At 42.4% G+C, this 27296-nt stretch overlaps 1 protein-coding gene across 1 annotated transcript; it reads right to left on the reverse strand.

The window, feature by feature from the left end:
* Nucleotides 1-418: 418 nt before the first annotated feature.
* Nucleotides 419-27296, reverse strand: GLYATL3 (glycine-N-acyltransferase like 3). The gene is made up of 5 exons (XM_090280460.1): nucleotides 27084-27296; nucleotides 10729-10836; nucleotides 9882-10008; nucleotides 5974-6100; nucleotides 419-877 (listed from the first exon to the last, which is right to left on the reverse strand). The coding sequence occupies exons 1-5, from the start codon at nucleotides 27159-27161 to the stop codon at nucleotides 451-453; spliced, it is 867 nt and encodes a 288-aa protein (XP_090136586.1). The 5' UTR covers nucleotides 27162-27296; the 3' UTR covers nucleotides 419-450.

The raw sequence follows: 27296 nt of genomic DNA on the forward strand, positions 1-27296 counted from the left end.
AGGAGGTCTCCAGGCTGCTTTAAGAGGCTCTTGCCATGAGGTTTTGAGGAGAGGAGATCCATGCGGTTTGCAGGAAGAAGGCAGTTTACAAGGAGGCTGAGAATCCAGGCGGTTCTGCATTGAGAGCTGGAGGGCACCACAGCACAGAGAGGACCTCCCCAATCAGAACTGAGTGATTGGCAGCTGCTGGTGGAGCTGAACTGTGTTTGGAAAGTAGGGAAACGGTTTCTCTGACTTTCCTAAAACTGGCCTGGTTTGGTAGGGGGGGAGGCAAGGATATGTGTCTGTGGGTGTTTTAAAGAGCATAAGACTTAACAACAGAAATCCACAAATAACTAAATCTATATAACTGTTAAATAAACAATTCTTTTTCTTTTCACAAAAAAAAAAAAAAAAAAGAAGTATGTGTATCCTCAGGAAAAGGAAGAAAATTCCTGATGTTTCACTGGGCTAGAGGTGAACTTGGCCAGAGAAAGCCACAGGGGTGAGAATGAGCCTGTGGAAACGACAAGGCAAAAACTCTGCCCCGACACTCTTCAGGAGGCTTATGGAGGCTGTGTTGTCATCGAGGACGTTGCCCTGACACGGAAATCCCCGGCTTTGCAGCTTCCGGGCCAGTGTGAGGGCCACCAGCCGGCTGTAGCCTTTTCTGCGATGCCCAGGCAGGGTGTAGCCGTGGCACATGGTGGCAAACTGGTCTGTGATAGACCAAGAAATTGGATTTCCCTCGTCATCACGGACACACACACTGGGGAAGCAGGAGATGAGGTTGGCTATGTACCGGAGACATTGCTCGTTGCCACCCCGCGACCATGTCCGGTTGAGTAGGTCGGCCTCAGCTACACTCAGGTAGGTTAGTCGTGGGGGAGAACTCATTCTAGAAGAAAGAAAATGGCCCGAGAAGAAATGTGAGCTCAGGATCATGGGACTGCCAACAACTGCTTCTCTTTTCAGACTGATTTAAACTGAGAGACCATCCCAGAGATAGGGCCTAACAAATATGAAGACAGTTTCAGTGAATTAGATTTCATCTCCCCACATTTATAAACAATCTTTCAGGATTTCGTTTCTGATAGGAAAAAATCCTCATTTCAGATTTAAGTCTTTTCATCTAGTTTTATGCCCATTTCTAATTGTCCTTAGTATAGATTAAAGCAAGTAAAACAGTTCTCAAACTTCTTCTAAGTCTTGATTCTATTGCCACCTTCTCTGACGCCTTGAAAAGAGCAGATTCTTGGGCTCCTATTCTTCTTGGTTAAAAATAAAAAGAGAGAGAAAGAGGTATTTTAGGCTAGAACTTCTATCTTTATGCTTCCATGCCCAGAGAATAAGTACAAATTGCCTAACATCCCAGGCATATATGCTCATGCTCAAAAAATGCTAGTTTTTCTAGACTGACCCCTAAAAGGTTTGGAAAAAGGTCTAACATCCCATGGCATTAAGAGAAAGAAAAAGATAAGAATTGGTGCAGTTTCTAAGAACCAAGGTGGGTTACTTGGCTGAAAGCCTGTGGTGCTGGTTGTGCTTCAGAATTTGTTTTAATTCTTGAAGTTACCGATGTGTTTAGACCATTGCCAGTGACTGCTGAGGGCCTGGTAATGTCATTTTGGCTGTGATCTTCTTTATAAAGCACGAGTTTGTGTTTTCTTTTCATTAGTGGTTCTGCAGTGTTAGCCCACATTCCAGGCCTCCTCCGCACTCTGGCACTGGGACAATCACCCAAACACTAAGCAGGGGTAAAAAAGTAAATATATACCAGCAATAACTGGCTTAATAGAAATTTTAATTTAATTTTTGAAAATGAACTTTAAGCAAGACAATCCTCAGGCAGAAATTTCAGTGCAAATACAAACACTGCTCAGGCAAAGGGGAAAAGGACTCGTGGACATGGACACCAGTGTGGTGTTGGGGGTGAGGGTGTAAAGGAACTAAATGTTAATGGAAAAAATACAATAAATTTTTTAAAGAAAAATAAAAAATAAAAAACATTGCTAAGGCAAGCCAAGTGTTTCAGTAATTATACTACAGACCACGACCTTTTGTATCTGAAGAGCAGGGTACCCAAAATAAAGAGTGTACACATTTGGGCAATGACTTTGTTAAAGAAAAATTGTCTAACTTTCTATACAGAAGGGAGCAATTCAAGTAAAAAACTGGTTTTAAAAGGCCTGACTGGGGATGGAGGAAATTTTAAAATAATATCTCAGATATAATAGTAAACAGACTGTGGAAAACTCTAAAACTCTAAAGGACAAATAGCCTGGTTTCTTTAACAAAAAGTAATGCCAGAAATATAAAAGAAAGAAACCTAAGAGAGATATTAACTAACTGCGATGTATGAGCCTTATTTAGGTGCTTGTTCAAAGCAAATTGCTAAAATATTATGATAATTTTGGAAGTGTGACTACTAACCAGTTGTTTTACTTTAAGGAAATATTGTTAACAAAATTTTAAGAGGTTGTGCAGAAAAGAGTTAACAGAGCAGGCGTGAGGCCACTATCTTTATAAAAGCCTGTTTGGGACTTCTGGCCACAATGGAGGCCTAGAGAGACACACTATGCTCCCTCCACAACTAAGAAAGAATACAACTACCTCAAAACTAGAAACAACCAGAAGTTCCAGAAAATAAAACTGCATGGATGTCCAGAAAACAAAGATATAAAGAAGAAATACTCATCCAGACAGGTAGCAGGGGAGGAGCCGGGGTGGAGAGGGCACGGTGTGGTGGCAGCAGCAGCAGCAGCAGTGGAAGGCCAGAAGAAAGCGCAGTCACATGTTTTAAAGTCAGGAGGGACACCCAGGGAGCATTCCCAGCTCCTCACTGGACCTAGCAGCTCACGGTCCCATCACCAGGGAAAATCAAGCCACATTGCTTCTGACTGTACAGACCAGTGGGGGTTGGGGAGGAGGCAGAAAATGCCAGTCTCTCAGCAGAGTCCACTTGTTTAAAGGGTCCCCACAGTCCTAGAACATCCGCAGACCCACCCACTCTGGGAATGACGGCCAGGGAGGTAGCTAGAGGGGCACCAGTCCAGTGCGGAAGTGGGAGAGGTGTCTGGAAAAGGGGCAAGTGCTGGGCAGGCCTCATTGTTCCCTCTTGGACCCCTCCCCCACATACAGCACCACAATGTGGTGAAACGGGTTACCCTGTACTGACGAATCCCTAAGGCTCCACCCCTTACAACATAACAGGAGCGACAGCTCCACCTGGGGCACGGAGGCAAACAAACACAGGAGCCTGTCAGAATGAGGAGACAGAGAAGTATGGCCCAAAAGGGGGAACGGATCAAGGTTCCAGTGGGAGAACTAAGTGACAAGGAGATAGCCAACCTAACAGATGAGGAGATAGACAACCTAACAGATGCAAAATTCCAAACACTGGTGATAAAGATGCTCACAGGCTTGACAGATATGCTTGAGTATGGCGAACTCATAAGGGAAGAAGTGAAGGCTATGCTAAGTGAAATGAAGGAAAATCCACACAAAACCAATGGTGAAGGGAAGGAAACTGGCGTTCAAATCAATGATTTGGAACATAAGGAAGAAAAAAACAGTCAACCAGTGCAGAATGAGGAAGCAAGAATTGAAAAAAATGAGGAAAAATTTCCAAATTTTGTGAAGGAGAGGGACATATAGGTATGGGAAACACGGAGGGTCCTGGGCAAGCTGGACCCAGAGGGGACAACACCAGGATGCATCATGACTGAGATGCCAAATGTGAAAGATAAAGAGATAGTCCTGGGGGCAGCAAGAGAGAGGTGGAGAGTTGCCTATAGGGGGGTGCCTATTGGACTATCAGCTGATTTCTCAGGCAGGAAGGGACTGGCAAGCAGTGTTCAATGTGATGAAAGGCAACCTGCAACCAGGATGACTCTATCCAGCAAAGTTATCACTTGGAATGGAAGGGCAGATGAAATGTTTTCCAGACAAGGTAAAACCAAAGGAGTTCATCATTACCAAGCCACTATTATATGAAATGTCAAAGGGACTTACTTAAGAAAAAGAAGATCAAAACTATGAACACTAAAATGACAACAAACTCACAAGTATCAGCAACTGAATCTAAAAAATAAAAACAAAATTCAACTAAGCAAACCAGAATAGGAACAGAATCATAGGTATGGGGATCATTTGGAAGGTTATCAGCTGGGAGGGGGAAGGGGGAGAAAAGGGGAAATGGTGCAGGGACTAAGAAGCATAATCAGTTGGTACAAAATAGACAGGGGGATGTTAAGAATAATATAAGAAAGGGCGAAGCCGAAGAACTTTTACACATGACCCATGGACATGAACTAAGGGGAGGTGGGATTGCTGGAGGGAAGGGGGTTACTGGGCAGAGGGGAGCAAAGGGGAAAAAAATTAGAAGTACTGTAACAACATAATCAGTAAAATATACTTTAAAAAAAAGCCTGTTTGCCAGGTTGGCCTTTGGATGGTATCTGGGACTTTGAACCTGGAGGGGTCCTGCCATTCTCAGAATGGATAAAAGTGGCTCACTCTGCCTATTTATACAATCAATATGGTTTATGCTGAACACCAGCTTTCCTTCTGGGAGTCTAGGAGACTGGTGTATGCTAGGCAGAGGGTGCCTCCAATAAAAATCTTAGCACATGTCACAACTCATTGCAGGGGAAATTAAACATGTCCTGGGTGACTTCACTGGGAGAGGACTCTGGGTAGCTTGTGCCTGATTTCCTCTGGACTGCACCAATGCACCCTTTTCTTTCGCTAATTTTAATTGGTAGCTTTTCATTGCAGTAGATGACAGCCATGACTATAGGTATTGAGTCCTGTGAGTCCTCCTAGCTGATCACTGAGCCTGTGTGTGGTCTTGTGGACCCTGTCACAGGAGTGATATTAGTCATTTTTTAAGAATCCTTATCTTTTGGAAATATATATTGGAATGTTCAAGAATAATGGGGCAGTGTCTGGTAAATTTCCTTCAGAATAATCCAGGGTGCGGGAAGAGTAGTTAGGAGTATGGATGAAACAAGATAACCCATATACTGATGGGAATATTCATTATACTACTCTCTCAACCTTTTGTATGTGTTTGAAAAGCTTCATAACTGAAAAAATAAGATAAAAATAAAGTGCAGTTGCTTTATGTAACTTTAAGTGTCCATTCTTCTTTAGGTTTAGTCTTGTTTTGTTCAATAATTCCTTCAACATATTCCACAGAAGTGAGGAAAATTAACATTCTTTGAGGTGGGTACTTTTCAGGTATCGTGTTTCATTTGCTCATGAAAGACAGGTAAGGAAGATATAGATTAATTTTCAAGAAGAAGAAACTGATTGAGTCTCAGAAAGGTTAAGCAGAAGGGAAAGTAATTAGTAAATGACAGAAGAGGGGCCCAAAGTAAGAAGAAAAGAATGCAGATATGAACCATATTTTGAAGGACTGAATTCTGAAATCAGACTTTGTGGGATTTATTTCCTGGCTGTACAGTTTACTCCTGTGTGTTACATGACCATTAAAAAAATTGAATGATAATGGCACTACTTTATTGGGTTGTAGAAAGGATTCAAATGGTAACATATTTAAAACATTTAGTGTCTGGCTTATAAAAGCTCTACACGAATCAGTTACATTCCTTCATCCCTGAAAGAGCAAAACAACAATAATGACCATCTTGGGCTCAGAGAACAGAGGTTATTTAGAATTATTTTGGGAAAGGAGTACCCCAAGGAATGATTTTTCTGTGCATAATGTGAAAATACAGGACTCCTGAGTTCATTTATTACTATGGACAAAGACACTGATTTGATTTTGCAGGAAATTGTGAGCAGTCAAGCACTACACAAGGGAAAAGAATAAACATACACACACAGACACACAGGCTCAAATTTAGACTCAATCGCCCAAATTCAAGGTACCTAAATATTCCTTAATTATACTAAGTACTCCAGTTTCCACTCTGTATTTTTGTAGCAGTAAGTCCTACCCCAAATGCATAGGCTAGATTTACATACAGGGAACTGGTGTCCGGCAGAGCTGAAACAGGAGAAAAACGAACTGCCTTGAAGGAAGTGAGCTTCACATCCAGCTGCTTTGAGTTGGCAGCAGCTTTGGAAGCATCATGTAACTCACTCTGCAGCCCTGTACATGGAGAGGCAAATGAAAAATGTGAGCATGTTATTGGAAAACGCAAAAAGGAAATTTGTTGCAGTATTTTAAAACTTATCATTAATACCACCAGTTTGCCACTGTGTATTATCCTAACCACTGTGTATCTACATATGAATTATTATACCTACTCCCTGTCTGACTTTCAAACTTAGTGCAGTTTTTCAAATTCCCATCATGTTGTTCATCAGGAGCATGATGTTCCATGGAATTTTCTGATGGGAATATACTTTAGGAATTTGGGATTTCTTGTGGCAATTTTGATTTTTCTGACTTCTCAGACTGATTAGGTAAGAGGCATTTCATAACTCTAAAAGTCTACGATCTGCCATCTAGCTGGAAGTGTAAAAGAGCTTAGATTTATTTGGCATGGAATTCTGTCTTTAAGGACTCTCTTCGAGCCTCTTGGTTTAATGCTCATTACAGAAACACCAAGGCATAGACTGACTGTTGGTGAGATTTATCCTGAGCTGAACTCACCTGGATCCCACTCATTCATCATAGCTGTACTATGTTATCTATAAATCTTTATTCAGTCCTTGTATATGAAACACTGTCCTGGTACTGCACCACAGTGGGACATAGGAATTAAGGTATGGTCTGTTCTGACAGAGCTTAAGCGGGGCAGGCTAGCTTCTGTTTCTTAGAACTGACTTGCTCTGCTTCTCCAAACCCCCATCTGCTCAATCCTTCCCAGTCTGGGTCCTGATGGACTGAACCTCTGGAAATTGACTTTTCCACTTCCTTTCATATCTAGTGGTTTGTTTCCTCCTCCCAGTAAGTCACTTGAAGGATATGTGAGTGGGAAGTCATGTTGAAATCAGTCTGATATCTGAGCCTTTGCTCCTTCCTCAGAGAGTTTAAGTCTAAGAAAAGATAAGTAGGTCTTCAAGTTAATGCTATTATAATGGTAGATGCTGTAGCTAGCATCCCATGTTATAACACTGAATTGAATCTAAGTAATTCAAAAGACTACCTATGGTGAAAAAATAGGTAGTGTAAACCAAAGGTATGAGTGATAGTTCAAACAGAATTTCTTTCTCCTAAGTTAGATTGAACCAATTCTTTCTAAAAGTTATATTAATATTTCTTTAAAAAACTTTTAAATTATAAGATGTAACAGATACAGAAAACTGCATAAAATACATAGCTTAATCAATTATTATATATATTTAACTACATACAATTAAAATCTTAAAATAGAAATTTATTAGCCATCTTCTATTTACCACTCTCCCAAACCGCAATTCTTTCTCCTCTAAAAATAACCACTTATCATTTTTATGATAATCACTTCTGTGTTTTCTTTATAGTTTTATTACCTAAGTGTGCATCCTTAAACACTATAGTTTGATTTTACCTCTTCTTTTTCATGTAACTCTTGATCTACATGTTTTCTTTTAATTTCCACCCCCCCTTTTACAAATTTTTTTAATTTATTTGTTAAAGAATGCAGTTGTGCCCTGGCCAGTGGCCAGTTGTAGTGTAGTCCTGTACACCAAAGGCTGAAAGTTCAGTCCCCGGTCGGGGTTCATATAGGAGGCAACTGATTGATGATTCTTTCTCACATTGTTTTTCTCTCTCTCTCATTCTCTCTCTGAAAATCAATAAACTTATCCTCAAGTGAGGGTAAATAAATAAATAAACAAATAAGAATACAGCTGTTTGCTGGGGAACATCTCCATAGTCTGAATTTTGCTGATTCTCTCTCCAGTGTTGCTGACCGTGTTCTTCTGTCCATTGTATATGTTACCGCTTTTAACAAATGATTTTCTTTCTCACAAAGAAAGGAATTTCCACTTGTTCTGCCTTCGTCCACCCTCCCTCCTTAGAAAGGCAGGAATTGCTAATTGGAGAAGCCAGATTCAGGACATTTATCGAACCATGGTTAGCAGTGGGCAGGGTTCTGAAACTTTCAGGTTAGTGCTCATGTAGACAAACTCTGTCTTGTCCATGCAGCCAACAGTGAGCAAAAGAGCCTGGCCTTTCGGGCTAGCTGTATGCTTTTTCATTTCTTGTTCTCGCATGCCAAACACAAGGAGTTTGGCTCCTCTGAGTTAGGTTAGTGGGTTAACCCTGATTTAATATTGTTTATGGAAGCCTCTTAGATTAAAAATGGCAAAGGCATTTCTGTGCAGGGGGAGGTGTTGCTCTCAACACCCAGCACTGACGTAGCTCCACTACCTAATGCTTGATCGATCCAGGCAGCCCAACTTGTAGCTCCAACTAGAGCCTGAGTTGTAGCAAAAGATGGAACACGTACAGCAATCAATAGACTTTTGTTTATAAGACTGAACACTTATGTGGCAGTAGATAGACTTTTGGATAGGATTTGGGAATGTCATGAAAACAGCACGCATCTGGGTGCTCTGATGAAGAATAGTGAAGATGTTGATGACCTCTTAGAATCTATTCAATGTTCCAAGCAGATAATAGTTATTACCACAGAAATCTATAGTCAAGAGACCACTTCAGAAGCTACGGATTGCCTGCCCTGACTTACATGCTCAATGGAAGGCCTTTACTGCTCCAGCTCTCTTAGGTGCTACTAAGTCACATCTGTCACCACCAAGCCTTCAGGGAGGGTCAATGAGTCCATTCAAATGACTATAACTGCTCATGAATATGAGCTTAGCCTTTTGGAAAAAGAATATTGGCAATGATGGGAATGTTCTCTCTGTAAGATGGTTCAGGTGATTTGAAGATGTCATGCATATAGACCAATATCCATCTAATTATTGCCATAATTTTTCACATCAGGGATTAGGTATATTTATTTCCACATTAAAGTAATACTGGTTGAGAACATTTTTTTCTGAATTGTCTCTTCTAACCAGCACAATTGTGTAAATCTGTAAAGGTGAGGGATAGTTTAGAACACCTTCTGTAAGATCTTTCTGAGCATTTGCAAATGGATTTTACACAACATCCCAAATCTTTAGGTTATGAATATATATTGGTCATTGTCTGTAAATGGACACAAGTTTTTCCTTGTGAGAGGGCTTCAGCTCTTTGTGGCTTAAAAAAATTACCAAACTTTATATTTCTGACATGGGAATTCCTGCCTTCATGTCAAAGATCAAGGCACTGATTTCACTGAAACAGTTGTCGATAGTAACTTCATTGCCTGTGTTAACGCTCCAAACATTAAAAAGTTGAAAGAGTAAGTGACACACTGAAGCTGAAACTATCCATCCGAACTATCTCAATATGAGGAACTCTTCATCTGCTTCTAACTTGACCTAAAGTTCTTCCACTAGCATTGATGGCATGCAGTTATCTCCTTGGAGTTCACATACATTCTTATGAAAGCATTTCAGGATATACTATGCAGATCAGCTGTTTATCTCTTTCTATAATTATTTGCTTCAGAAAGAAGAAAAGTTTACCTATTGACTTAGACTTAAATTTGAGTTATTTAAAAAGATTGTAATAGCAAAGGGTTAAGAGTAATAAGGAAAATATGCTGATACTCACTGATATTCACATTACTAACAGTAAAAATACTGCTTAAATGCAGCCCCATTTAAATGACCTCTACCTACCCCAAAAGCTAAGCCTCATTAGGAATAAAAATAAATGTTCTTACAAAATTGTAATACATAGATTCTAATATGTAAAATGTGTGGATATGTATTTTTGCATGTGTATGTGTATATATCATTCATGTAAAATATATGCAATATCTATCTATCTGATATACATATGACAGAAAGGATTTAATGATGACCTAGTGTCTTGTACTTGACCGCACCTTGTATTTGAAAAACTTGGTCCCAGTTGATAACATCACGTTCTTCCAACAGCTGTTGGTAAGCTCTGACATCCTTGTAGAACACAGCATAGGCATTGGTATAGTGGTCCTGGTTATCTGTCTCAGCCTAGGTCAGAAGACACAATGATAAAAACATAAACATTTCCTCTAGATAACTGAAATTCTAGATAGATTAGATACTGTTAGCTGTGCATGTCTAGATAATTTCCATTAGCAAACTTAGTCACCTATAAACAATTACTAACTGACAATGTGATTCATGTACTCTAGTGAGGAAAAGCACAGAAATTTTGGCATCTTTGCTTGATTATTTCTTTTAATATTAGGGAGGTTAGACATTTATATCACATACTTCTAGGATTTTATTTATTTATAAAAATAGAAAAGGTACAATTCACTAGAACCCTCAGAACTTTCCTAATGTGGTCAGGACAGCACATCTTTGATTACTTGAGCCTCTCTTTGGTCTCAGAGATGGAATGGCGCAGATGCTGTCTTTTTCAATGTTCTTCCATATTTACACTCATGACTAAAGTCATCCATCATAAGGAATCATCAACCCAGTAAAAAAATTATTATGAGAAAGTATGTACGCTTTATGCTTCTAGAGATTATTAGACACTAAAGATACACTTAATTGAACACATTTAGACTACAGGGTTTTCATATGTCTGATACTCCAAAGCCAGTCAAATTAGGAGCCAATGTTAAAATATGCAGCTTTGTAAGCTGAAATATATGGCTATGGTGGTCATACTATCCCCTTTACCTAATCTTTTCTTCCTAGTTGATGCCACTCTTATTTTTTTGCCTTTCAAAACTGTACCTCTTTCTGCCGCCGAGTGATAACAGCTTTGAAGTCTGGCCATGAATCCATAACCACTTCCTTTTGAAAGGGATTCCCACGATTTATGTTCATCACTGCTCCATACACCTGGGCAGAGAACCCAGAAAGACAAGCCAATGGAATCCCAGCTGTTGCAGTTATATATTATCCTTTTAACCTCTTTTTCTACAGTAGAATTATGGTCACCAGAGGGGAAATTAGAAATCTATTCCCAACATACACAAAGTTCACTTTTCTTATTTCATCAGTGCACATAAAAATTGGTAAAAAGTCTATGAAAGCCTAAGAAAACTCTCCTTAAACCTAGTTTTCTACAGTACAAAGTGAGAGGTACTAAATCAGCAGGCTTACTAAATGGGTGCTGGGCACATATGTCAGCAATAAATATTACTGGATAAGTCAGAATCCTCCAGCAGTCCTCCTGCATTAGGTCATGTCCATGGGTCATGCACGTAAGTTCTTTAGCTTCACCCTTTCATATACTATTCTTAACATCCCCCTGTCTATTTTGTTCCTTCAGTTATGCTTCTTGATCTCTGCACCATTTCCACCTTTGTCCCCTTCCCCCTCCCATCTGATAACCCTCCAAATGATCCCCATACCTATGATTCTGTTCCTGTTCTGGTTGTTTGCCTAGTTTGTTTTTGTTTTTATTTTTTAGACTCTGCTTTTGATAGTTGTGAGTTTGTTGTCATTTTAATGTTCATAGTTCTGATCTTCTTTTTCTTAATAAGTCCCTTTAACATTTCATACAATAATGGCTTGGTGATGATGAACTCCTTTAGCTTTACCTTGTCTGGAAAGCACTTTATCTGCCCTTCCATTCCACATGATAGCTTTGCTGGATAGAGTAATCTCAGTTGTAGGTCCTTGCTTTTCATCACGTTGAATACTTCTTGCCAGCCCCTTGCCTGCAAAGTTTCTTTTGAGAAATCAGCTGACAGTCTTATAGGTACCCCTTGTAAGTAACTCTCTGCTTTTCTCTTGCTGCTTTTAAAATTCTCTCTTTATCTTTAACCTTTGGCATTTTAATTATGATATGTCTTGGTGTGGCCTTCTTTGGGTCTAGCTTGTTTGGGACTCTCTGTGCTCTTGGACTTGTGTGTCTTATTGCCTTCACCAAATTTGGGAAGTTTCCCTTCATTATTTTTTCACATAAGCTTTCAATTTCTTGCTCTTCTTCTTCTCCTTATGGCACCCCTATGATTTGGATGTTGGCACATTTAAAGTTGTCCCAGAGGTTCCTAAACCTCTCATTTTTTTCAATTCTTGCTTCCTCATTCTGCACTGGTTGACTGTTTTTTCCTTCCTTATGTTCGAAATCATTGATTTGAATCCCGGTTTCCTTCCGCTCATCATTGGTTTTGTGTGGATTTTCCTTCATTTCATTTAGCATAGCCTTCACTTCTTCCCTAATGCGCTTGCCATACTTAAGCATATCTGTCAAGCCTGTGAGCATCTTTATCACCAGTGTTTGGAATTCTGCATCTGTTAGACTGGCTATCTCCTCGTCTGTTAGGTTGGCTATCTCCTCATTGCTTAGTTCTCTCACTGGAACCTTGATCTGTTCCCTCTTTTGGGCCATGCTTCTCTGTCTCCTCATCTTGACAGGCTCCTGTGTTTGCCTCTGTGTCTTAGGTAGAGCTGTCGCACCTGTTACGTTGTTAGGGGCAGAGCCTTAGGTATTTGTCAGTACAGGGAGACATGTTTCACCACATTATGGGGCTGTATGTGGGCGCAGAGGCGGATTTAATGGCGGGTGCACCGGGCGCAGAGCCTGGGCCCTGACTTCTGAAGGGCCCCGCAAGTTTACAACTTGTATGTAATTAAAATTGCACATATGAAACCAAACTTGGTGTCAATAGAAAAAAGTGTAAAATTGGGGTTTTGAAGGGCCTGTCAGAAGTCGGGGCTCAAGGCACACGCCCGGTGTGCCCGGTGCGCCTGCCATTAAATCCGCCTTTGGAGGAGTCTGGGAAGAAACAATGGCGCTTGCTTAGCACTTGCCCCTCTTCCAGGCACTTCTCCCACTTCTGTATGGGACTAGCACCTCTCTAGCTGCTGCCCTGGCCGTCGTCCCAAGAGTGGGTGGGTCTGCGGACATTCTAGGACTGTGGGGGCCCTTTAAACAAGTGGACTCTGCCGAGAGATCAGCTGTTTCTTTCTCCGCCCCAACCCCCACTGGTTTTCACAGTCAAAAGCAATGAGGCTTTATTTACCCCTGGTGCCGGAACCATGAGCTGTGCAGTCTGGTCTGGTGTTGGGAGTGTTCCCCAGGTGTCCCTCCTGACTTTTTAAAACATGTTTTCCATTGGCCTGCTGCTGCTGCTTCTGCTGCCACCACCACACCTTGTCCTATCCGCCTCAGCTCCACCCCTCTTACCTGTCTGGATGAGTATTTCTTCTTCATATCATTGTTTGTTGGACTTCCATGCAGCTTGATTTTCTGGAACTTCTGGTTGTCTCTAGTTTTGAAGCAGTTGTATTCTTAGTTATGGAGGGAGGTGCAGCGTGTCTGTCTAGGTCTCCATCTTGGCCGGAAGTCTTTGGCATTTTAAATATGATGTGTCTTAATGTGATCCTTGTTGGGTTCAACTTGTTTGATGCTCTATGTGCTTCCTGGACCTGTATATCTATTTTCTTTGCCAAATTAGGGAAGTTTTCTTTAATTGTTTTTTCAAATAAGTTTTCCATTTCTTGCTCTTCCTCTTCTCCTTCAGGCACACCTATGATTTGGATGTTGGTACATTTAAAGTTATCCCAGAGGTTCCTAATCCTCTCCATTTTTTAAAAATTCTTGTTTTTTTCTTTTTGTTTTGGATGAATGTTTATTTATTTCTTTTGTTCCAAATCACTTATTTGGATCCAGCTTCCTTCCCATCAGTGTTGGTTCCCTGTATATTTTTCTTATTTCACTTTGTATAAACTTCACTTCTTCCTTTATTTTGTGGCCATACTCAATGAGTTCTTTGAGCATCATACTCACCAGTGTTTTGAACTCTGCATCTGATAGGTTGATTATCTCAGTTTTCTTTAGTTCTTTTTCTGGGGTTTTGTTCTGCTCTTTCATTTGGGCCATATTTCTTTGCTTCTTCAATTTGGCATCCTTCCTGTGTTTGTTTCTGTGTATTGGGTAATGCTGCTTTGACTCTGGGTCTTGGTAGCATGGCCTAATGTAGTAGGTGTCCTGTAGGGTCCAGTAGTACAGCCTCCCCTCTCACTCAAGATGAGTGTGCCTGTGGTTTGGGCTGAGTACATCTGCCTCCTGTAGTTGAACCTTGGTTGCTGTTGGCAGATCAATTTACCCAGGCCAGTCAGCTGCAAGGACTGGCTGTGATCACTGACCAGCAGCCTCAGCCCTCTGTCGAGGGTCAGCTGTTCAGGGGCAGGATGGTGGTGCTCTGATGTGGTCTGTAACTGTCCACTGGGTGCGCTGGCCCTGGGGTTTCCTGGGTGGTGCAGGCCAGCATCAGCCCCCACCTGTATTTTGCATGGGCCACCCTGCCTGAGCTATAAAGCAATCTGAGATGGCTGTTACATACTTGTACTTGACTTGAAGATTCCTAGGAAGAGCGAAGTTATGAATGTAAGCTTGTTGCTGGTAGTGCGGGGCCTTGAGCTCACTGAGGCCAGCTGTTGCTTGTTTGAGAGGATTTAGGAAGTTGTGAAGCATGAACCAAGACTAACAATTAATATGGAAAAGCAGCTTGGGTGGGCCCATAAGTTGGGCAGGTCAGAGTCTCTGAGGATTTCCAAGGCAGATCAAACAGTGTTAGCCAGGTTGATAGAGTTTCAGATAGGGCACCAACTTGCTGGCTCTGTCAGGGGAGGATTTAGAAAAGAGACAATGGCCTCCACTTGCCCTGATGCCAGATACTTCACTTTCTCCCTGTATATCACTGGTGCCTTTCAAGCTGCTACCTCGGTGCTGGAGCTCAGAGAGAGTGAGTCTGAGTGAGTCTATGTGGGTTCGTTAAGAGAAACTTCTTGGGGCTCCAGCAATTTCTTCTACCAACTCAGTCCCTGCTGGTTTTTGTAGCCAGAAGTTGTGGGGACTTATCTTCCTGGTACTGGAACCCTGGTCTGGGGGTCCTGGTGTGGGGCTCGGACTCCTCGCTCCTGAGATATCCCTCCTAAATTTTTATCCACCACACGTGGTTGAGAGACCAGCCTGTTCCATGTCTGCATCCCTCCTATCCGTCTTGATGGAAGTGGCTTCTTTACTTCTGTAGTTGTCAGACTTCCATTCAATTTGATTTTTGATGGTTCTGGCTGATGGTTGTTCTATATTTTAGTGGTAATTTTGACGTGGTTATGCGAAGAGGCAAGCCACATCTGCCTACACTGCCATCTTGGCTGGATACCTCTAATTAAATGCTTTTTGAGTAAATGATACTAAAGTAATATTAGAATTTTCTGTGGCCTTTAAAATGTTTTCTCTATTCAGAATCAAAGAAGTCTGTCCTACAAAACAATATGTGTGCTTCTAGGAAAGAAAAGGTTGTGGTGGTAACGAGGAGTGCTGAGCTGTAGGCCAATGTTCACAGCAGCATTTTCATAATAGACAAAAACTGGGAACAATCTAAATGTCCATCAAAAGTATAAAAATAAATCAATTATGGCATATTCATTCTCTGGATTATAAAAAGCAACACAATGTTGAACAAAAGAAGCTAAATACAAAAAGAGACTTCTGTGATTCAAAAATACACAAAACTAAATTATGGCTTTAGAAGACAGAATAGCAGTTACTTTTGGGGACCAGGGAAAGCTAGTGACTGGAAAGGAGCATAGGGTTAGGGAACATCGTCGGCAGCCGTCCGTCTCGAGAGACGATGGTGTAGCTTCTTAAGAGTCTATCTGCACCGCCAAGAATGGTTGTGCAGTCCGACTCGGGAGTGACACGGTATCTGTCTCCTCCCGTGTTGAATCGACATCTTGCGATGACGCTGGAGTGTCCTCTCCAGTGAAGCTGAAGCTACAGAGCCTGGGCAGGGTGATATGGAGGGTCTGCTGTTGCCCATGCAGCAGACGCCCCCTCTCTTCCCAGCTGAAGGGTCCAAGGGAAAGACGGAGTCAATACAGCTTGGCTTCAGGTGCGCCACAGGAGTTGCCGGTGTTGACTACAACGTCAAACCGCCTTAGGGACTCCGGCTCCGGATTTTCTGTCGGGGTTTACTCCCTTAGCCTTTCCCCTGAAGAGGTATGCCGCAAGGCAGTGGAGGTTTTTTGGAGTCAGAGTTTTCCTTCTCTGATGTGCCCTGACTGGAAGATCGAACCAGCGACACTTAGCTCGCAGGCCGACGCTCAATCCACTGAGCCAAACCAGCCAGGTTAGGGAACAACGTCTGAAATAATGTTCTTTCTTGGAGTGGAGGTTATACAGGTAATTGCTTTGTGAAAATTCACTGAGCTGTCTAAGTATGCTATGTGCACTTTCTAGTATATGTTTCACTTCAGTGAAAAAAAAAATTAAAAGGGCATTAGTACCGACATTTTACCTCCTTTATAACTTAATTCAAATAACTTACCTCAATGCCTAGATCATTTTCCAATTCTCTTTTGTTTTATCCAATCTGGGACCTCACTCAAATCTTATCATAAAAGGTATTTTTCCCTGTTTAATCTGGCTGAGAACAACATGGCTCACACTTAGTGAGAATCCAAGAGCTAAAGTAAGCTGGCTTGTTCTGCTATTTGTTGTTTAACCTGACTTGTTCTGTCAATCATTAAAAGCTGGGGTTGCTGATCTTACAACTACTACAGAGTATTTATCAGAATGATTTCACACAAGAAAACCAAACATCCTTATTCAAGAATGGAGCTTAAATATGATTGGAAGGTTTAAAAGGGTAAAAAGAAAAAACTCTTTCCAATACCCAGATTCTGAAAGAAAAGAAACAACATGTTTGTCTAGAATTTGGAACCAAATGAAAGATTTTGCATTGATTGGAAAAAAACCCTTCTAATAGTTATTTATTCAAAGGGTGAGTGTTGAAGCGAGATGGCAAGTCTGGCTAGGGGAAAGTAAAAATGCTGAGGAACTAGCCGTTAGAACTTGTGAGGGGCACTTGGGGAGGTATTTAATTGCTTTAACACTGCAGTCAGATTATAAAATGCATAGCCATAAACTCCAAAGAATGGAGGGGAACAACAAAAACTATCTTTTCTCTATCTTTTTATTTTCTAAAGTCTTAGGCATAATACCTGGGTTCTGGGAATCCAGGTCTGGTTTTAGTGAGCCCCACAGTAACTGCTGGTGTCAGGGACTGCCTCACCACAATAAATCTGCTGCCCCTGCAGTAAATGCTGATGCCAGTGACTGCCTGTGTCCTTTGAAGATATCTTAGCTTGCCAGCAAGAACTCAGTAACTTTTCTGTTTTAGTAAGCCTCTCTGTTCCCAGGGCCAACTGTCCCAAAGCCATCAACGGAGAGTCCCTTCAATTCCCTTCCCCCTTTAAAACACCCTACGTTTCTTTGTTCACTGCTGACACCATTGGGTCTGGGCCTGTTTGTGCAGCTGGCCAAATGACTATTTTAGACTCATGTACTGTTCTCCTGTCGTTTCTCCTCTCGCTCTTGCTGGACCTAACATAAAGGACATAGTGTAACTGAAGGGGTATTCTGAAAGTATTGTTAACCAAAGCCAGGCATTCACAACAATTCAATAACTGAAGTAGGATAAGGAGATCCAGGGATAAAGAGACTTAGTGTATGGAAAATGAGAAACTGGGAGTACCAAGCTAAGCAGCTATTAAAGAGATCACTCAAAAAAGGCATCCATTTTTGCCTGTTTCATTCCTTTAATTCTTATTTCAACTAGTGTTATGAGAGGCAAACATTTCAAAGAACATGCAATTTGGAATCTGAAAACCTATGTTTAAATCTGAACTCTACCATGCAGACTGATTTAGTAGCATCATCTGTAAAATTATAATATAAATATCTGCCTATTCAGAGGTATTAATATTGCAGAGGTATTGCCCTGGCTGGAGTGGCTTAGTGGATTGAGCACTGGCCTGTGAACCAAAGGGTCACCAGTTCTATTCCCATTTGGGGCACATTCCTGGTAGTAGGTCATGTCCTCAGTTGGGGGGACACATTAATGTGTTTCTCTTCCTTTCTCCTTCCCTTCCCTTCTTTCTAAAAATAAATAAAATATTAAAAAAATATTGCTGAGGTATTAATATTAGTTTTTATGAATCTCAAGTGAGATAGTATGAAAAATATTTTAAGAATTACATATGCTATTTAGATCAAGTCAACTAATCTGAATTTAGAAGCCTTTAAAATAAGATTGGAACAGATAGGGAATTAATAAGTAATTATTTTATAAAGCTTCCAGTGACCAATCAACAACAATTTATTGAGTAATTATTATGGGCAAGGCCCCATACCAAGCACTGTAGGAGAAATAAAAAAAGGAAAAATATTTCAACATCTATACCTAGGCACCTGGTAGCAAGGTTGCCATGGGAAAAGCAGTCGATATGAAATCAAAGGAACTGAGATTTGACTCTGCTTTACTTCCTATATCACCTTCTTTGAGCTTCTTTGAGTTTACCCATTTATAAACTGGTTAATAAAAATCTTATGCAGTTGTTGGAAGGAGAAAAAAAGATTAGAATTCTCTGTATGCTAATGTCGTCGTCGTCGGCAGCCGTCCGTCTCGAGAGACGATGGCGTAGCTTCTTGAGAGTCTATCTGCACCGCCGAGAATGGCTGTGCAGTCCGATTCGGGAGTGACAATCCCTGCCACACTTGTTACAGGTGAAGGCAGATGGCTGTTGTTGCTGCTGTTGACGCTGCTTCCGCCTCCATCTTTTCTGGACCGCCTCCTCGTTGCGCGCAGCCTCTGCACGTGACCTACCTTGCCTGACCGCGAGCCTCCAGGCTAGGCGGTCGTCTGCTTGAACTTCCCATGTGTTGAGATTGATGGAGCATTGTGTCATGTCCTTTTTGCAGATGTCTTTGAACCGCAGTTTTGGGCGCCCTGTCAACCTCTTGCCTTCTGCTAGATCGCCGTAGAGGAGGTCTTTGGGGATACGGCCTGCATCCATTCTTTTGACATGGCCGAGCCACCTGAGGCGTCTCTCACTAAGAACTGCATGCAAACTGCTCATATTGGCTCGCTTCAGCACCTCGGTGTTGGGGACCTTATCCTGCCAGGCGACATGCAGGACGTGTCGCAGGCACCTCATGTGGAAGCTGTTGAGTTTCCTTTCGTGCCTTGCGTAGGTGGTCCACGTCTCGCTGCCATAGAGGAGAGTGCTGAGTACGCAGGCTTGGTAGATGCGCAGTCTGGTTTTCTCAGTGAGGCTGGAATTGTTCCACGCTCGCCGGTTCAGTCTGGCCATAACTGTGGCTGCCCTGGCGATTCTCCGGTTGACCTCCAAGTCGACTGACAGAGAGCTCGAGATGGTGGACCCGAGGTAAGTGAAGTCGTTGACAACCTCCAGGGTGTATCCGTCGATGGTGATGCATGGGGGAGTCCCCGTGCCTTGAGCCATAACATTCGTCTTCGTCAGGCTGATGGCTAGTCCGAACTCCTTGCATGCGTGGGAAAGGCAAGTGACTAGCTGCTGGAGTCCCTCTTCGGAGTGTGATGTCAAAGCTGCGTCGTCGGCGAAGAGCATCTCACGGATGAGCACCTCTTTGACTTTGGTCTTGGCTCGTAGACGGGCCAGGTTGTAGAGCTTGCCATCGGATCTGGTGTGAATGAAGACACCCTCGCTGCAGTCCTTAAAGGCGTATTGGAGGAGCATGGAGAAGAAGATTCCGAACAGCGTAGGCGCGAGGACGCAGCCCTGCTTTACTCCGCTGCTGACTGGGAAGGCCTCAGAGGTTGCGCCGTTGTAGGACACCGTGTTGTGCATGTTGTCGTGAAAGGACATGACCACAGCAAGCAGATGTGGTGGACAGCCAATCTTCCGTAGCAAGCTGAAGAGTCCGCTTCGACTGACCAGATCAAACGCCATCGTGAGGTCAATAAAGGCGAGGTAGAGTGGTTTATGCTGCTCATGACACTTCTCCTGCAGCTGGCGTAGGGAGAAGATCATGTCCACTGTTGATCGGCCAGCTCTGAAGCCACACTGGGACTCTGGGTAGACGCGGGAAGCAAGGGTCTGCAGGCGGGCAAGAGCGACCCGGGCGAATACTTTGCCGACGACGCTGAGGAGAGAGATGCCCCGGTAGTTGTTGCAGTCGCTGCAGTCTCCTTTGTTCTTGTACATGGTGATAATGTTGGCGTCTCTCATATGCTGGGGGATGTAACCCTCCTTCCAGCAGAGACAGAGTAGATGGTGGAGCGGCTGTAGCAGGACTGGTTTCCCGCTCTTTAGGATTTCTGGAGGGATTCCGTCGCTTCCTGGTGCTTTCCCGCAAGCAAGGCGGTCGATGGCTTTGCCGAGCTCTGCCGCAGTAGGTGGGGTGTCTAGCTCCTCCATGACTGGTAGGTCTGGGATGGCGTTAAGAGCAGTGTCTGTTACGGTGTTCTTCGTTGCGTACAGCTCGAGGTAGTGCTCGGTCCACCGCCGCATTTGCTGTTCCTGGTCAGTGATGACCTCACCTGTCTTGGACTTAAGGGGGGCGATCTTGGAGGGGATTGGGCCTGTTGCCTTCTTGATACCCTCATACATTCCTCGTGCGTTGCCTATATCGGCGGCTTCCTGAATGCTTCTGCACAGGTTTAGCCAATAGGTGTTGGCACAGTGGCGGGCGGTCTTCTGGACTTTGTTCCTGGCAGCCCGTAGAGCTTGAAGTGTACTGGGAGTGGGCGTGACCTTGTAAGTCAGTAGGGCCTTCCTCTTAGCCTCGATCACGGGTTCCATTTCTTCCCAGTGAGCCTCGTACCAGTCAGCGTTCTTCCGCTCTTTCTTCCCGTAAGCAATAATGGCGGAGTTGTATATGGCGTCGCGGAGACGTGGCCAATTGGATTCGATAATGTCATCTGCCGCCACTCCCTCGCCGAGTGCATCTTCCATCTTGTTGATGAATTGCTGGGTCTTAACTGGGTTGCTGGCACAACTGGTGTTGATGCGTGGGCGACCCTTCATCTTGGAGTGGTGCAACCTCTTCGGCATTATGCGCACCTTGCTCACCACGAGGGCATGGTCCGTGTCGCAGTCTGCACTGTGGTAGCTGCGGGTGAGGAGGGTGCTGCCAATATCCGTTCTTCTGGTGATGACGAGGTCAAGCTGGTGCCAATGGCGGGAGCGGGGGTGCCTCCATGACACCTGGTGGATCTCTTTGCACTTGAAGAATGTGTTTGTCACGCACAGGCCGTGGTGACACAAAAGCTCAAGCAGTCGCTGACCATTCTCATTGATCTTTCCTCTCCCAAAGTTTCCAAGGCAGGTGGGCCAGGCCATGTGGTCGGCTCCTACTCTTGCGTTGAAGTCTCCAAGGAGATAGAGAGCGTTACTTCTGGGAATCTTGGATAACGCTTCGTCCAGTGCATGGTAGAACTGTTCTTTCTCTTCGGTGGTGGTGCAGAGGGTTGGGGCATACGCGCTAAGAATGCTGACTGGGCCGAAAGTTGTTGACAATCGGAGGGTAAGTAATCTCTCTGTGCCTCCTGTGGGTGGCTCTATGGAGTTAACAAGCGTGTTCTTCACAGCGAACCCAACACCGTGCTGTCTTGGTTGGTCCGGAGACTTCCCTTGCCAGTAGAAGGTGTAGTTGGTTTCTCTGATAGTTCCGTTGTCAGCCAACCGGGTCTCCTGTAGAGCCGCAATGTTGATGTTTAGTCGTGCCAGTTCCCTATCGATGACAGTGGTTTTCCTGGCACCCTTGATCCACGGAAGGTCTGCAGTAAGTCCGGGGCACATGGTCCTGATGTTCCAGCTAGCGAGGCGAAGAGCCGGAGGCTTCTTCCTTGTTGTTTGCTTGGAATGAACTGGTGCGGGTGTTTTGTGGCCCACTTTTCGAGAGGCGCCTCTCTGATCCCCACGCACCCAGTGGGGCAGGCGAGCCATGGCGAGATGGTAGCTGTCCAGTGAGGTGCGATGACCTCTCCCACCGTCAGAGGAGACCCCTGGCGCTCGTTTCCTTCGCCAATCGGATGAGCTTATAACCGGTATCTGTCTCCTCCCGTGTTGAGTCGACATCTTGCGATGACGCTGGAGTGTCCTCTCCAGTGAAACTGAAGCTACAGAGCCTGGGCAGGGTGATATGGAGGGTCTGCTGTTGCCCATGCAGCAGACCCCCCCTCTCTTCGCAGCTGAAGGGTCCAAGGGAAAGACAAAGTCAATACAGCTTGGCTTCAGGTGCGCCGCAGGAGTTGCCGGTGTTGACTACAATGTCAAACCGCCTTAGGGACTCCGGCTCCGGATTTTCTGTCGGGGTTTACTCCCTTAGCCTTTCCCCTGAAGAGGTATGCCGCAAGGCAGCGGAGGTTTTTTGGAGTCAGAGTTTTCCTTCTCTGATTTTAGAGATGTCCTTCCTCTTTCCTCCTTTACAGTCTTGAGGGCAGCATTTACAGGCTAAAATAGAAAACTGGCAGTGTAACCTTCTAAGCAGATACTACCAATACCCTGCTTGGGTATACTCACCCGACAATAAACATCTCTTAAATGTCCTCCAAGTGCCATGCCTCGAATTAGTAAATGGCAGTGCAATGGCAGCCAAACATTTGGATCAGTTTCACTAAGTAAACCACCAACACAAGTAGGTTTTTAAAACAATAGAATAGTGTCTCATTTTATTAAAAATAATAACTATTTTTAAGCAACTTACCAGCAACACTGAATAAAAACCTGGCTGTGTTTCCCACTGTTTCAACTGCTCCTCAGCTGGCTTTAACACAGCAGTATCCTGACTGGTGGCCTGAGTTAAGACTTGAAGAACAACAGTGCTGGCACTATTGAGATCCATGGAAACCAATTGGCTCAGTCCGAATAGCCCGGCTCTCCAGCTTCCACTGTCCAACACGAAGTGGCGTCGGTTGGTCCCGCGCCCCACGCTTGCAAGTCCACGCGCCGCCGCCCACTGATGCCGAAAGCGGCTTCTAGGAACGCGCCATGTTCTGAGTCGCAGCTCTAAACGATGCGGACGCTAGAATATCGCGTCACAGACATCCACAGTAATAAAAAAGATCAAAATACTGATACACAAAACAACACAAATGAATCTCAAAAAGCATTACGCTAAGTGAAAGAAGCAAAGCATAAAAGTCTACATGAAGTTCTAGAAAATGCAAAATTATAGAGACAGAAAGTAGATCACTGGTTGCCTTGGGCTATGGGGCTAGAGGAAAGGATGATACAACAAGACACAGGATAATTTTTAGGGAGATGGAAATGCTTTAATCTTGATTCAATAGTAGTTATGCTACCGAAAAGCAATTTGGGGTCCTGCTGCCTGCCGCCACCCTCTAGGCAAAATTCCAGAAGCAAAGGTTTGGTGATAAAGAAAGTCTATCCAGTCACAGCTTCAATTACTTAAGCCTATCAATTAAGGCTAAACTCTAACACCTGGGCCCTGCTATCATTTCCCCCTGTTTTAATCACCTTATTTCTATAGGGCTAGTTACAAACTAAAACAGCATAAAATACAAAAACTACACAACTTGGTAAATTATTGTCACATTGGTAAATTATTAGAAATTTTACAAAATATGTCCACCTAGCTCCCCTTGGGGTGTCTTATACTGACAAATAACTGCCAGGAAGAGCAATGGCAGGGGTATCTGAAACTACCTTTTGTTGAGTTTTAATTTTTATATAATCGAATTGAATAAATTTTAGATTTTCTTCTACTTTTGGGATTTGATGCCAGAGGCTGTAAAAAAAAAAACCAAAGTTCAAATTTGTGGACAGAATCATGAAAATGTCTTGGGGCACTCCTTCAAGGAAAACAGGACTCTAGTACCCCTTATTCAAATTTAGAACAGGGCTTTATGTGTCATTATATTACTCTTTTGTGCAGGGACCTAATTCTTTAGACCCTTGGTAAACCATGTTTTCCTTCAAATTTCCCAGAACAGCATCTTCATGATCTGCTCAAGACAAGGTCTCCAGGCCAGAAATGCTGAGAAACCTCACCCATTTTGCTACACCACAATGGTCTATGTAACACACATTTATTATTATGCTAAATGATTATTTTACATTTGAATATTAATAGTGAATGATGTAGGTGGTATTATCATAAATAGTGTAATAATTTTAGGGAATATCATAAAATGTTACACTAACAGTCTCAGAAATCATTGTGTCCATTCTCCAAGGGGGGATCCTGTGACCCAAAGGGACTGAGCATCTGTGAATGAAGGACAAGAACTGAGCTACTAGCTCTGCACTCTTTCTACTACATCATGTCCCACTTTTAGGTCTATTGTAGCAAAGTAAAGTCAGACTGGAAATAGGTTTTAATGTTGACAAAAGGATTGTGCAGTTTCAAACCTATAATAAATACCAAGATCAATTTCATACGTGAGATTTATTTTCCTCTGTCTTGTTATCTTATATCATTTCATTGGGGTATAATCATAACTGTAGAAACCTAGCAAGTCTTCAAAAAACAGTCATGATACTGTGTTTACAGACAAATCCAAAAATTGGATTTGCCTTAAGCCATCTAAATCAAACTAATTCCCTTTCTCAGGTTAATGCTACAAGGCTAACATAATATTGCAGTTTACAAGATAGCTTTGGTGTTATAGGTAAGATTGTTTATTCAAACTCAAGCAGCAACATCTTTAATAAAAATATTAGCTATGTGAAACTGAAATTTAATTCAATATAACTGAAATACAACATGATCAATCTAATAATTTTGTCACACTTTGAAATACTCCTTATTTAAAAAAAGAATTGTACTTATGTGAAAAAGTCCAGCAAGGCAGCTGTTAATATTTGTTGTTGTTCTCTAACTGGTTTCCTATTCTCTACATCCAAGGGAAATAAAACAGGTTGAAAAGCCAACTAAACCATAAATTCACACTTGTAAAACTTCAGGCACATAAAATTATACTGATCAATTGCATGAGATTTTCTAAAAACCTATTCCCAATCCTTCTCCTTGAAACTACATTTAATAGGGAGCTATAAAGGAGCTATTTCCAGAGATAGGAAAATATAACAATAATCAGAATTTTTTCCTGAACATTTTGCTCATTAATGATTGAAAGTCCTCGCAAGGATCAGATGAAATTACAAGATTAGGCTTTGAAAAATCACCCTGGGTGTTGCTGTGATGCCAGACAGGGTCAAGCTTCTGCAGAGCAGCTGGTCAAGTATGTGTTGATTGCAGGAAAGCAACACCCAGGGTGTATGCTAATGTACTGTGTAAATATAATAATTATAACTCAAGGGCCCATTGTTTGGCTTTAAAAAAAATCTATTACAGGAAGTCTTTGATGTATTTACTTTAACAAATATGTTTATTGATTTTAGAGAGAGAGGAAGGGAGCCAGAGAAAGTCATATCAATATGAAAGAGAAACATATATTGGTTGCCTTCCATATGCCCTCTGACCAGGGATTGAACCCGCAACCCAGGTACGTGCCCTGACGAGAATCGAAACCCCAACCTTTTGGTGTATGGGATGATGCTCCAATGAACTGAGCCACACTGGCCTGGGCCTGCCATTTGCCTTGATGATTATAATATATTTCATGACTCTGTTAAGGTCACCAAAACCTTTTTAGTTCTCTCTGGTAAAAGAGTCATCACATTGTCAAAGAAATTTAGCCAATTATCTCACTCCATTTGTCAAAGAAAGTTGCCACACATTATTAACCTGACAAGCTCAGGGGAGGCCTGCAGGGCAGCCGTATAAACCCAGAGACCAAAAGTAACCATATAGGATGGTCTGAAATTAAAACTTATTAACTAAAAGCAGTTTATAGCTGGTAGTTATGTCCTGGGCCAGTATTTTTCCCTAACAAAGGTCAATTTTCACCTCAACTGAGCCTGTTGTCTTTTTGCATCTAGGATAACATGCCTGATAAACCTGCCTTTGCAATAACGAAGTATTGATTATTTCCCATTTTCCTGGCCCCCTCAGAGCACAAGCACTAGTCAACGCAGCAGAGACCACAAATCCCCTCATTGTTATTATAGTGTTAATTGTTGACTGTTTAACTATCCTGTACCCACCTGCGTAAAAGAAATGTGTCTATCATTTTACTTTTTATCCAGTCCTAGAGGTTTCCCCATTCTGCTTTCTCCCGCTTCCCTAATCTTTCACCAGTGGATTTCATATACATAACCCCCTTACGCCTGTGCCTTTGATTGTAATGTATAAGATAAGATGCAAAACTGGCATTTTCCGGAGCATTTTCTCAACTCATTGAAGTTTTGCTTCGCAGCAATTGTCAGTTTGGTTCAAATAAACTCACAAAACTTCTCCATAGGTTTGAATGATTCTTATGTTGACACAGTTATACACCTTGGTGCCAGCGTTCAAAACAGAGAAAATTTAGGTCAGATTGTCCCTTTGGTACTTTTTCAGCTGTATGATTCCAAATTATCACTCTGAATTTCTCTACCACATATAGTTTAAGCACAATCAATAAGACAAGATGACTATGTTTAATCAACCCAGTACAGTGCATTAGGACTTTGTTTAGATCATTTTTGTTCAAATTTTAGTGTAAATAAGGATTATCCAAGGTGTTAAAAACACAGTTCCCTGGTCTCTCTCTTCAGAAACTGATTCATTGTATAGCTTCTAGGTTATGAGCAGCTGCTCACATTGGAAAACCATTATTACCAGCTTATCTCTTTGCTCAGGGAAAACTCAGCCCTCAGAGGCAATTTTAGCGCACTCTACATTTTTTCTCTGAGTGCTTAATATATTTCTAATCTTACAGTTAGTTGTAATCTCTGATTAATGTCATCCACAGTAACTGAGTTATCAGCAAGTTCTTGTAGACTTTTAAAAGACCAACAAAGCCACTGAAAACACTTCAAAAATAAAGATTTTGAAAAAAAACAGAAAAAAAAAACCAAAAAAACCCAATAACCACCCCTAAACTTCAGTTCCATTATGTACATAGGTCATATTCTTACCAGCAGTTCCACCCAGTCCATACCCTTCTGCCATTTAAAAACATTTACATCTTGAATTTACGTTAAAAATGATCTAGTCCAGCATTACCTAAATCTTCCTAGGAATCATCTAGAGTGACTGTCAATAACAGAATTATTGGGGCTGTATCTACAGTCCATTGAATCAGTCTCCAGCAGGTGGGGACCGGAAAGCTGTGTGTTTAACAAGTGCCCCCAGAGTCTTATCATCAGAAACCTTTGGGTAACAGCCACCAGTCTGGCATTATTTTCACAGACTAATAAAGTAATGAAATAAAGTAAAACTTTAAATTCAGTACCTTGAGTGACTCAGGAAAGTGACTCTTCAGCATTTTTTCCAGGGTCAGTAATTTGGTAGAACAGTTTAGCACCAACATCTTCTCCAGAGCTCTAGCAATTCCACACCTAATAAGAAACTTGACGGTATTTATACATTTAACTTTTGCTGGTTAATATTTGAATCCACCTAGGGAAATCCTTGAAGCCCTGTTTTCCCTGGCTGTAGTTCTGAG

The sequence above is a fragment of the Furipterus horrens genome, unplaced genomic scaffold (genome assembly GCF_987537825.1).
Source record: "Furipterus horrens unplaced genomic scaffold, mFurHor1.1.pri manual_scaffold_6, whole genome shotgun sequence".
In the NCBI taxonomy this organism is placed as follows: Eukaryota; Metazoa; Chordata; class Mammalia; order Chiroptera; family Furipteridae; genus Furipterus; species Furipterus horrens.